At 38.0% G+C, this 13149-nt stretch overlaps 1 protein-coding gene across 1 annotated transcript in view; it reads left to right on the top strand.

Moving 5' to 3' along the window:
• Nucleotides 1-13149, top strand: part of LOC109433389 (odorant receptor coreceptor) — a 79078-nt gene that overhangs the window by 15528 nt on the left and 50401 nt on the right. Inside the window, exons 4-5 of the mRNA XM_029877254.2 lie at nt 99-197; nt 330-447. Of these exons, the coding sequence (XP_029733114.1) occupies nt 99-197; nt 330-447 (217 nt within the window). The remainder of the gene's footprint in view (nt 1-98; nt 198-329; nt 448-13149) is intronic.

Genomic DNA, 13149 nt, shown 5'->3' with positions numbered 1-13149 from the left:
GACCCAGAAGCCATAATCGTCACCCCGTGCCGACCCAAGCCGAACCCCCAACAGCAGCCCGACCACATTTAACATTTTTCAATCTTCCATCCTGACAGGCTTATTTCCTGCTGTTTTCGATGTGCCAGGCCAACCTCGCCGACGTGATGTTCTGCTCCTGGTTGCTGTTCACTTGCGAACAGCTGCAACATTTGAAGGTATGTATAAGGAAAGGACGGCAAACAGACCGACCGACCGACCGCCCGCCCGCCAAGCAAATTAGTCTCAATCTCTGACGCGTCGCCTCCATCCTGGCCCTGGTGGTCGGATGAATTCCATTTCTTCCACAGGGTATAATGCGCCCCTTGATGGAGCTATCCGCCTCGCTGGACACCTACCGTCCGAACTCGGCTGCCCTGTTCCGTGCGGCTTCCGCCGGATCCAAAGCGGAGCTGATTTTGAATGAAGGTAAGTGAGAGTGCCGTGTCTGTTAGAGGAGCGCGCGATCGTCCGTCAACGTTGAAAGCTCCAAGTTGAAAAGTCGACTGCTGTGCGGTTTTAAAATAAAGCACCACGACACGGGTTAAAAATAGACTCCAAAGAACTGCAACCAAACGAGCGTGCCTTCCAACAACGTGTCCCTATGGTGGTGGTGTGTGCAAGTGCAAACATTGAGCTGATTCGAACGAGATTTCAGAGACTTTCAATGCTTTTAGCGCGACGGCGGACAAAAATATCCACCCAGTTGAGTGGGGTGGGTACGGTGTGTCGATTCAGGGCAAAAGTTGAAAAAAATACGACATTGCTGATTTCTTTCAATTGAGGGGGTTAGAAGCAAAGGGGTATAAGACCAAGCCCACGCATGGGCTCCGTCAAGCGCTTTAACGTTAAGTAGAGCCGAGAACAAAGACGCGAACCGCACCGATCGCTGCTAAGAAGGGCTCGAAAACGAAAAGTTTACGTGCGGATCGTAACGGGGCTTAAAATTTAGAGACAAGCAAACTACGGACTCTATTCGTAGGCTCGTGCTCTCTCTCGCGTTCAACTCTCTGGGGTAGCGCAAAGAGGAGACAAAAGAATATGAGTAGGGATTTGTGACAATTGTTCCTGTTGGGTTCATATAGTTTGTAGATAATGATTTTCCAGTTTTGTATAGGCCATGGTTTCCCAAACTGTGGGTCGCGACCCCCCAGGGGGGTCGCCGGCCTTCATCCAGGGGGTCGCGAGGGACAGTGAAATATTTTACTGTAACAGACAACAAATGAGGAAATTTCTATGGGGGGTCGCGAAAACTACGTCTGCTGGCAAAAGGGGGTCACGCGACCTGAAAGTTTGAGAACCTATGGTACAGGTAATTTAGTTTAGTTTGTATCAAATATTGATATTAGTTCTTGCTTTCAAATTTCCAACGAAATAATATCATAGATCATTACAACAAAAACATAACAATTTATCTGACATACAATAGTGGTAGAGTGACAATATAAGCGCAGAAAAATAATAGATTGAAACAGACAGGTTTTGATTAAGTATGTTTTGAATAAAGTTTGCCTTTTTTCGCCGATCATACATATAGAAAATGTATTGATTTTCTCTTGAAAGTAGTAACGATTGATCTAAACTGCACCTTCAATTTTTTATTCGGCCGATCGTTTTCAAACTTATATTTCAAGAACTTATATTAAATAGTGATTCAGTTCGGTTACTTTGATACATGTGTCATATCTCTGATACGCTGCAATCATCAATATTGACAAGGACAGTAATTGGGCGTGATCTTACACACGGAGCCGCCAAACTACCCAAATTTGAGTTCTTTTGACGTTCTTTTTTGGTGCTTCCTCGTACTGGATTAGACTACATAAAAGTAGTTACGATTGTTTAGAGATACTTAGGGATATGGATTCATTCAAAATTTGAATATTTAATATTGACTAACGCAAAATTTTGCAGTTTTAGATCGCCTCCCTCCCCCAACGTAACAACTTTTGTATGGGAAATATCGAAATTTTATGTGAAGCGTAACACAGCGCTTGACCAACTCTCCCTCCCACAATACGTTTGCGTAATTGAATGAATCCTATGTTACTCAATACAGAAATCACAGAAAAACTCCAGATATTTTTTGTAAAAAAAATTAAGTAATACCGATATTAATCTATACTGTTGGAAGACAGTATTTACTATGACTAAAAATGTTTACCCACGCGAAGTTGTAGAGGAGATAACTACATTATGAATGTATTTTACACACATGTCCAGAAAATTATAAGAAAAATGCACGGGATGTTCTTATTCAATAAACCTTAATATAAAAAAATGCACAAAAGCTCAAATTCAGATATATTATTTGCGGGCTGAAAAATTTCTTGCGAGAAAGGCAACATGGATATCGAAAAGATAAACATTATTTTAGAACAAAAATCAACCTACAAGCCGTACAGTAAAGTTACAATCATATTATTAAGTAAAAAAACTTGATTTCCGGGATTAAATCCAATAACACATTCTTGAGAAAATGTTATCTTTGAACGTAGCAAAGAACAGTTCTGACTTTTATCCAAAACCCTCTCCTTTTAAAAAAATACTGCTCAGATTATTTGCCAAAATAAGATTTGCAATGACACCACAGATGATTTACAGTGCAAAAACCGATGATACGAATGGAATAGAGACCACCGGTGCGCAAAGACTACCGATAACTATTTTACTCACATGGAAACGAACGACCGGTGCGAAAATGGGTGGGTAACGGAATTAAAAATCGTTAACGACGTGTTGTTCCGTGTGTAGTATGGAGCCCACGCGTGGACTTGGTCTAAGTGACAAAAACCCACTTTCGCGTAAATGAGGTTTAAAGTTCTTCACCAATTTTCCATCCCATACAAACAATATAGAATTGTAAAATCGACCCAATTTTCTCCAATTTACTGTGTTTTTTTCTAATCATCGTAAAAAGAAACTTAAATAAGTTCCTGAAAGCTTGAGATCTCAAGAACTTTGTGATATGCTCAGCTCAAAATCGATAAAATGATGACTTACACCCCTTTGCATCTCAGCTGGACCTTTCAATTGGAAGACATGATTTCTTTCAACATGAAAAACAAGATAAGAATTAATTTTTTTAAATTTTGGAAAATTTATTGTTTTTTTTTTGTTTTGAGCACCTTTTAGAGTGACTATGACTTTTTCAAATTTTTAAAACTTCATTTTGATACCCAAAATCAATTTTAAAAAGATTGTTTGAAAACACCCTTTGACAGCTGGGGAACTGCTTGACAGCACCACCCAGAACAAAAACCGACGAGGGATGATTCAATAAATAGCTCCCATACAAACTCATAAAAATTTAGATTTCGGCCCAGTTTGGTGTGCAGATTCAGAATATGAAGTTATCTAAAATTTCAACGTGGTCAGATTTTTTATTACTATACAGAAACCACCTGGAAATCCCCTAAAACTCTTTTATAGCCCCTGAAACCCTTTGAAAACTCCTATAACACACCTGAAACCTCCTGTTCCGCCCTCCAAAAAGCCCTGGAATACCCCTGTAACCTCTTGGAAACATCCTCCTGAAATGCTCCTGGAACCAAACTAAAATCATTCGAAACAGCACTAAACACTACTGGGAACATCTCTAAAACCCCTGGAACGCCCCTGAAACCTCCTGTAAAGCCTCTGAAACACCCTGGAATGACTCTGAAACCCCTTCCATGCCAACAGCTTAGGTAATGTCAGTGTTCATCATGGATCAGTGTGGATCATGGATGCGTAAACAAAAGTGTGACGAAAAAAAAATATTCATTAAAAGCTAGATGTGAGATAATTTTAAACACTCGGTCTTGTACTATACCTTGATATTTACTATCGGTTTATTCTTGGCAATTTTTATGAATTTTATTTTAAGAATTGTCATCAGTAACCTAGTCAGTGTCATTTTCAATATTTTTAATGGAAAAAATGTATAATATTGTAATTAAATCAGTTCAATATCGTGGTACTCATGTATACGCTGATATTGAAACCGTTCAAACTTATCAAGAATTACTTGAGTTCGATTTACAAATCGACTTTCATAATGTTCAACATTTGGATAGTGTTCAACTATAGGCGAATAATCCTACTTACTACATTGTTTATAACAGGCCCGTGCACAGAAAAGGCAACAGAGAGGGGTTTTTACCAAATTGGGCAAAGGGCGGAGGGGCGCCTACTGTATGGGGCATTGGAAATGGGATGGTTTAAACCCCCAAAACCCCTCCCTTGTGCACGGGCTTGGCTTATAACACATTATGTCTCTATGACATTTCCCCGAATTCCATTACCCCGAATATTTTTTTCTCTATAATAAAACTTATTTTTGCTTAAATGAAGGAAAGAAACTTACAACGTTCCGGAATGAACTAGCTTGATTGATAAAATGTCATTCTGATTTGGTTTTAGAATATATGACCGAAGAATAATAATGAATAAGGCGTGGTCCACAAATTACGTAACGCTCTGGGGGGGGGGGGGGGCTAAAAAATGTCGACTTTTACGTTACGTAATAAATGAATGCTGCCTAATAAGAATAATGATCCAGTGTTCATGCCACTATTCTATATGACAGTATATGAAAGAATAGTCTATGATAAAAAAAAAAGAAAAACCTCTGATAAAGTATTATCAGTTGAAACGCTAACAAATTCCTTGAAAGAATAACTAGAAAGAATAGCCTATGCTTGAAAGAAGGATATAAATTTGAAGACACATTAGCAGTTCGAATGTCAAAAAGTTCCTCATTAGTATGGCTAGAAAGAACAACATATGCTCAAAGAAAGAAAATCTTTTCTGAAAATATGGCCAACCACTTGGAGCACCGTTACCCAGAGCAGGTCTCCAGATACGATTGCGGATAAATCATTCGGGGTAATGGATCATTCATGGTAATGGAATTCGAGGTAATGGCATTCGGGGAAGTGTCCTAAAGCCCACATTATGTAATCCACCCTCCCCCTATGAATGCGAAAAGAAATTACTAGCAAATCTGCCACCGATCATTATGGATTTGCGGTTCTTTTTTCTGCGAGAAATGTTTATCGGTCGCCGAAGTTAGCTGAAAACTGGAAATTATTCTTTTCATTTTCGCCATCCAATTGTATCGTCCTCAAAGTCATTGCGATAGTTATTAGAAGGCAAACAACAAAAATTATGCGGCCAACGGGATTCGATCCTAGACCCTCTACAAAAATATGCCTAAACGAGCACCATAACCACATGACCCCGCAAACTGTACGAGAGGGCGCAGAAATTTTGATAAAAACGAAGCTAGCTTGGATGGCGAAGACAATGTGGAAAGGCGAACAAAGAGCAGAAAATAAACCAGTCAACTTGTGTGTGTTAACTTGCTACGCAGCTAACCTTGTGGGTGCGATGTGCACTAGCCCCTCTCTGAAGCAATACCTTCTTGGTGGTTCCGGAGAGACGTAGGGTTTGGCGACCATAGGAATGGTTTAGTGGGTACGAGGAGAGAGTAGTCCTGGATTTTACTTGTGTTGTAGAAGACGGCCTGTCAGACCTACACTACCCTAACCTTCTGTTAGGGTGTCTGTTGAGCAGATTATCCCCCTATGGTTTAGAAGGAAAAAAAAAAACAGTCAACTTTTCATTTTTGAAGATAATCCATATTTCCGGCACTGCTGGACCAGCGAGAACACATACTCGGGCGAAAATCTGGTTTGAATTCATTGCACGTCTTTTTTCGCCGATAATGCGTTTTCTATGATAGCGATCAAGATCTTTAATTTCATGAGTTGAAAACAAGTTTGTAAAAAATTCATGAAATCGTAAGAATATCACAAAACACTCTGATTCTCATTTCTTTTTTTCAATGCTCATACTTGCCTACTAATCACTTACTATTCACTTTTCACTGCTAACTCTTCGTTCCTCACTTATCACTCCCCACTTAATCACACTGCTCACACTTCACTTTTCACTGCCCATTACTTACAGTTCACTTCTAACTTTTTACTGATCACTCCTCACTGTCCATTTCTCACTGCTCCACACTCCTGATTGCTCAGTGCTCACTACTCGATTCTCACTCTTCATTTATCGTTATTCCACTATACTGACTTCCCACTCTTCTTTTCTCACTCCTCACTTTATTTAATCCTCGCTCCTCATCATTGGCGTATCTAGGATTTTTTCCTAGGGGGTGCCTAGGGGGTGCCAGTTTAAGTGGCTTCCAGGTTGTTTTGTTTTGTTTTTTTTTTTTGTAAAAGGAAATACCGATCCACCCTCAAATTCTTAGTATAATGATATATTGCGTCGCAAGAAAAATCAGACCGCAAATTTAAACGCGCCATACATATTTTAAAGAACATTTTGTTTTTGAAAATCCGTTGTACTGATTAAACACTTTCCCCGCCATGTGAGGTTTGAAAACTTGATAACTTGATTGCGTATAATAAATGGAATTTGTATTTTCAGTTTGAGCAACAACTTCTTTGTTTTATAGATTGAAAACAATCAGGTCCGTGAGAATACGTTTTCACATACAAAATTTGGACTCGATTATCCTTAGTTCCGTTCTAAAGCTTCACAAACATATTATCAATCCAGTTGAAGCCCGGAATTTGGTGCGATTTTTTTCTTCGGGAGTCCGATTTAGCTATATGAAGCTGAAATTTTGACTTACTTAAAACCAACATTGTAGTAATAAGTCAAAATTTCAACTTCGTACATTTTGGATAATCGAGTATGATAAAAGGAATTTGTGCTTTCGGCAAACATTGTTTGGGTAGTTCTTCAGGGAATATTCCCGGCAATTTATTTGGAAATTGTTTAGCAATTTATTTCTCTCATTAATTACATTGGATTTGGCAAATTTCTTCGGTAATATCTTTGGATCCGTTTCGGCAACTTATTTAAGAATTTATTAGGTAATTAGTTTGGACTTTGATACTAAACACCTTTCACGCATCCTTTGAAATTTTCATAAAGAAATTTCTTCGGCAATTCCATTAGGAGTTTATTTGGCTTTTTATTTCATTAGCAAATCCTTTAAAATGTTTTCTCGGGATTTCCTTCGCCATTTTTTTAGTAGTATTTCAAGCATTGTTTTGTTAATTTTAGCAATACTATTGATATTTGCTTTTTAAAATTCTCCAATTACTCTTCAGGCAATTGCTTTGGGGATTCCTTAAGTGCAGCCTTTGGTTATTCATTCGCCAATAACTCTAAAAACATCCTCGCATTTTTTTTTTTGGAAATGTCTTCGGCAAGTCATTGGCGCCATCCACAAATTACGTAACGCTCTAGGGGGAGGAGGGGGAGTATTGTCGAGCGTTACGGTCCATACAAAAAATTTCGCGGTTTCATACAAAAAAGCGTTACGGAGGGGTGAGGGGGGTCAAAAAATGCCGATTTTAGCGTTACGTAATGAATGGATGCTGCCATTCTACTTTTTTTTTATTTTCGTCAATTTTTTGGATTATTATTATCTATGCTATTCGGTATTCCTTCGAAAACTCCTTCGGAAATTCTTTCATAAATCGCGGTACTTTAAAAATTCTGTCACGGTGATTCAACGGCAATTACTTTTAAATTTTTCTCTAAATTTTCTTAAGAAATTCTTTTGATGATTTCGGAATTTTGTTTTAGAACAGCTATGTTTTTTTTTTGTGAATGTTTGTGGAAATTTTTATAGAATATATCATTATTTTCTTCAGGAATTTCTTCGGTTATTCTTATATGAATTCTTTGGTAACTTTGAGAGTTTTAAGGTAATTTTAATGGCATTTATCCGGCCATTTCTTTGGAAATTTGTCAGGAAGTTTTTCGTGAATTTCATAGAATTTTCTTTGAGTAAGTCGAGTTGAGGATGTCTCAATTTCCAGATCAGCAATTTTCGGAAGCAATAAATATAAATACAATTAAATCATAAAGAATTACAAAAAAATACGATAAAATTGCCTGAGAAATTTTCAAAATGAGAAAGAAATTACTGAAAAAAATTCAGAGAAACAGCCATTGAAATTATAGGACAAAAAATCTTAAGAAATTTCTGATAAAATTCCAATGAAAGTACCGCAGATTTTTTAACAAAAAAAAAAACAACTATGCCGAAGGAACCCTCAAAGCTATACTGGGGTCTAGCGAATGCGGAGTCGTGGGTTTGAATCCCACCAGAATTTTTTTTCACAAATTCACATCTCAATTTATCAATTAGCAACATTCTGTGCCTTCTAATTAATTACAAGTTTTCCCCAGACATTCCTATAGGATTTCACTACAGATTTCCCTAGTAAAACTTCCTAGGATTTCTCTGGAAATTCCAAATATCCTCGAAATTCGTTTAGGGATTCCTCTAGAGACTTCTATTGGGATTCAGCTGGAATTCCTTGAAGAGGGCTAAGAGAAGCTTCAGGAGTAATACCATGATTAATTTCTAAACATTTTTCTAAACATTTCTAAACATCGAAGGTATTTTTGCAAGGCTCCTAGGAAGATTGCCTTGAATAATCCTAGCAAGTTTTTGAAGTAATCCCTGGAGAAATTCTTAGAAGAATCCCAAAAGAGTTTCTGGATGAGTTCTAGAAGGAATTGCTGGAAGAACCACAGCAGGAATAGCTTGAGAAATCCAGCTGAAATTCCTGGAGGAAGGCCAAGAGGAGTACCTGGAGGAATTCCATGAGAAATTTATGAGAGAATCCTTGGATAAAATTTCTTGGATAAAAAATTTTGGAGGAATCACTGGAGAGCTTCTGAAGATATCAAAGGAAAAGTCTCAAGAGGTATTCTAAAAAGCATTCTGGATTGTATCATTGTATAAATCTCAGCAGAAATCCTAGGAGGAATTGCTGGAGGAAGCTATACATGAAATTCTAGAGAAATCCCATCAGGAATGTCTGGGGAAATCCAAAGAAAAAGTACTTGGAATACCTAGAGAAGTCCCTGCAAAGACCGGTAGAGATATTCTAGAAGAATCTATAGAGAAGGCCCTGAAGGAATCTCAGGAAGATTTCCCGGATGAATTTGATTCGTATAGGAATCATTAGAAGAATTTTTTAACGTATAATTGTAAGAATTTTTGGAGGAATTGCTGGAAGAATCGCAGGAGGAGTTTGAAGTATTCTTGGAGGAAGGCCAAAAGAAGTTTCTGCAGGAAATCCATGATGAATCTTTGGATAAAATCTCTGAAGGAATTCCTGGATGAGTCCTTGGAGAAATCCCTGGTAGAACAACCAAAGGAATTTCTGAAACAATTCTAGGGAGATTGCCTGGAAAGATCCCAGTAAAAAAAAGCCAGGAGAGAGCGCTAGAAGAATCCGTAGCATAATTTCTGAAGTACCACAGTTAGTTTCGCGAATTGCTTGGGGAGTCCCAGCTGAAATATCTGGAAGAATATAGAAGTATTTTTGTGAGAAGTCCTAGAAACAGGAATACCGGAGGTATCCTAAGAGAAGTTCCTCTAACAAATTCGTTGAGGAATATCTACAGTTATCCTTGAAAGGATCGGTAGAAGTAGAAGGAGGAATCCCTGATGGAATCGCAGGAAGATTTTCTGGAGAAATCTCAGGAAGATTTCCCGAAAGTATTGCAGCAAGTAAGTATGCCAGGAGAAATTCCTAGAAGTATTTCTGAAGGAGTCCTAATGGGAATTGCTTGAAGAATTCCAGCTGGAATTTATGGACAAAAGTCAATAGAAGTTCTTGGAGAAATACCCTGTGGAATTTCTGGAAAAACCCTTGAAGAAATCACTGGAAGAATCACCGAAAAGATTTTTAGAAAAAATCCCCGAAAAGATTTTAGAAAAAATTTCCGGAAGAACTTCTTTAGTAGAATTCCTGAAGGTATTACAGTGAGAATTTTTGGAGGAGTTCTTAGAGAAATTGCTGGAAGAACCGCAGCATGAGTTGCTTGAGGAATCCTAGCCACAATTCCTGGAGGAATGCCATGAGAAATTTCTGAAAGAATCTCTGAACAAAATCTCCAAAGCAATTCCTGGAAGAATCACCGTTAGAACTTCTGGAAGGATCCCAGGAAAATTGTCTTGAATAATCCCACCAGGAACTCCTGAAGGAATCCCAGTAGAAATTTTTAGAGAAATCCCTAGAAGAATTCCGAGAAGTATCATAGTAAGAATTTGCAAAGAAATTCTAAGAGAAATTGCTGGATCAATCTCTGCAGAAATTTCTAGTATGTAAAACCCCATCAAGACTGCCTGGAGAATCCTAACGGAAGTTTATTGAAGAAATATCGGGAAGAATCCATAAAGGAAGCCTTAAAAAATTACTGTATGAATAGATAGAGGTATTTTAGGAGGAATCCATGGAGAAGCCTGTTGATTGTTCTTACCAATATCCAAAACGTAAAAATGTACATAAGTAATTTCGGGAGTGCTTTAGTTTTGTTTAAATGTTCCATTAATAAAAGCTTGTAATTGTTGTGTGAAGATTTAAATCACACTGACAGTCACACTGTCACACACTGTCACACTGTCAAGTGTCAAGGAATGTAAATTCTAGGGGGTGCCAAATTTGTTCTAGGGGGTGCCTGGCACCCCTGGAACCCCCCCTAGCTACGCCAATGCTCCTCACTTTTTTATGTTATATTTATGTGTATTTTAACTTAAGCTAATTCTACATTACTCCTCACTCTTCATTCGTCCACTTCCCACTCCTCCACTGTCTATTCATATCAGTTTATTTTCCAATCTTCACTGCTCACTTCTAACTCTTCACTGCTCATTTCTTATTGTTTCACGAACCTTACTGTTCGTCCATCACTGCTTACTTCCTACTCCTAACTAAAGGGAAGAATTCTAAGGGAAGCTATCCAGTGATATTTTATCGGCGTATTTAGCAGTCTCTCAACGAAAACAAAATCCCATTTGTCTCTCCGACGTTTAGATGTATGTAACAGCTTTTTTAAGTATTCTAAAAGTGATTGCATAAAGATTACATTAATGACGCATAGTCAAGGAAATTTACACAAATCTTACAAAAGCCTTAGCAATTTTATCAGGAGGTTCTTGTTGAGTAAACGTTTAAATTAAGTGTTTTGTACCAGTCACTATTATAATTTCTCAAGTAGCTTATTCAGCTAAAGTTTTTAAATTCAAGCCTCACTTCGGTTTATTCGGCCATTGTACAGATATAATGTTTGTTAAATTAGAAGATTGTGTCCTTGGATAGATGACCAATATTTTCGATAATATTTATAGCAAGTATTCGTTCGAATGTTTAAATGTTCGATGACCACTGCTTAACAACAAGAGTCTCCTGACAAAATTACCAAAGTATCTGTAAGATTTGCGCTAGTTTCCTTGACTATGTGTTATTAATATAATCCTTCTGTAATTAATTTAAAAACTCTTAAAACACCTGTAAAACACATCGAAACGTCGGACATTCATACAAATTAGCCTTAGATTTCATTAAGAGACTGCTACGCCGATAAAGCAGCCCTGTCTGCTTACTCATAAATTTAACCGGCTTACTTTTCACTCCTCTTTTTTCACTGCTCATTCCTCTCTGCTCATTTCTGATCTGACTACTCACTTTGCATTGCTCATTCCTCATCCCGACATACTCACATCCCCCTCCTCACTCTTCACTGCTCAATAGTTAGTACTTTTCCCTTACCTGTCCTTTCCCATGTCCTAGCCTTTTTCCTTCCCTTCTCCGTCAGGTAAATGATGAATAGACTCGTGTTCATGGCGATGACACAAATTTCCCGAATGAAGTTGAACGTGCCTCTAGAGCCGACCTACTGATACCTGATACCTGATAGTACACTTCTCACTACTTTACCACACTCACTTCACACTCTTCATTATTTACTACTCACCCCTAACTAATCAAAGCTCTCTCATCACTTATCAGGCCAAACTCCTCTTTTATAACACGGTTCTCAATCGTCACTCTTCACTGCCCTTCACTGCCCTTCATTCTGAACTATTCACATGTTCCTCCTCATATTGCTCACTCCTTACTGCTCATCATTTGTGGTACAGCTTTTCATGAGTATAAACTGAACATAGGATAACTTTTAAGAAAAAAAATAATATAGGACAGCTTATAATGACAAAACTAAACAAGGGACAAATTATTTTGATGTTGTTTTCAAAAAGTTTTCCAAACAAGTATACTTTTTTTTGTTTATACTTAGGGTATTGGTTCCCTTCTTAAGCATGTGGCTCCCATTTTCATCCTACGAAAAACAAAGGATTGAAGCGCTGTTTGTTTCGTTTCTTATTATTGTATTTTTTGTTAGAAGTGAGCACGCATGAAAACAGAAAGATCGAAATCAATCGGTGCCGTAATCGCTTGTTTTCGAACAGGGTGAATATGGGAGCGTGAGATTAATGATGGAACACATACCCTATGTGTTTCTTTTACCTTAATCTAATTCTTCACTACCAAGTATACTTATTATGAGCGGTTTTTTGAAAGTATTCGTGAAAATAGGCGATAAAAAGCCGTTCAATAAAACATGCATTCATTTACTCAACATCACATTTAAGACTAGACATAATCAACAATAGTACGCCACAATACTCGGTTTGTGGCTGCCGCTCTCCATCCTCGGTTTCGGTCACGCCCGATCGTATTCGCGATTGAGCTGCGCGAAGAATATCTATGGCATAAGTGCTTCCGAAGTGTGGACTGTGCACGTTGATTATGCTGAAGTTGTAGAATTAGCATCCTAAACTCGCGCATTCTTCCGTCGCACAGTGGGAAAATATATGTATAAAACGCGAACTAATTCTATATCTCTGCTCGGAGTGGATGGATTCGAATGAATTTTTGACACGAACTGCCAAAATCTCTACAGTTTCAGATAAGGAGGGTGTCATTCGCCGCACGATGCTGGAAATCAGTGTATTTAGCTCGTTTTATCCCACTCTCTCTCACACACACCATTTTGGAAAAAATCTCATCTATTCCCAACTGGCGTACAAAATAAATTACTTATTCAACTCGTATTTGTGTAAAAACTTCCATAGTAGCGGCAATTTGACATAGGGTTGGTCCTGCTCTTAAGGATTGCGTTCTACTCCGGGCGGAGATGAATGTGAATTTTCAAAGAAAAAGTGGATATCGGGATTATATGAAGATATTTCAATTTTTAATGCCGTGCGGTGAGCCAAATCAGATCTATTCGATACTACTGAAGTTT

The sequence above is a fragment of the Aedes albopictus genome, chromosome 3, assembly GCF_035046485.1.
Source record: "Aedes albopictus strain Foshan chromosome 3, AalbF5, whole genome shotgun sequence".
NCBI lineage: Eukaryota > Metazoa > Arthropoda > Insecta > Diptera > Culicidae > Aedes > Aedes albopictus.
This window is presented reverse-complemented; position numbering and strand designations above follow the sequence as displayed.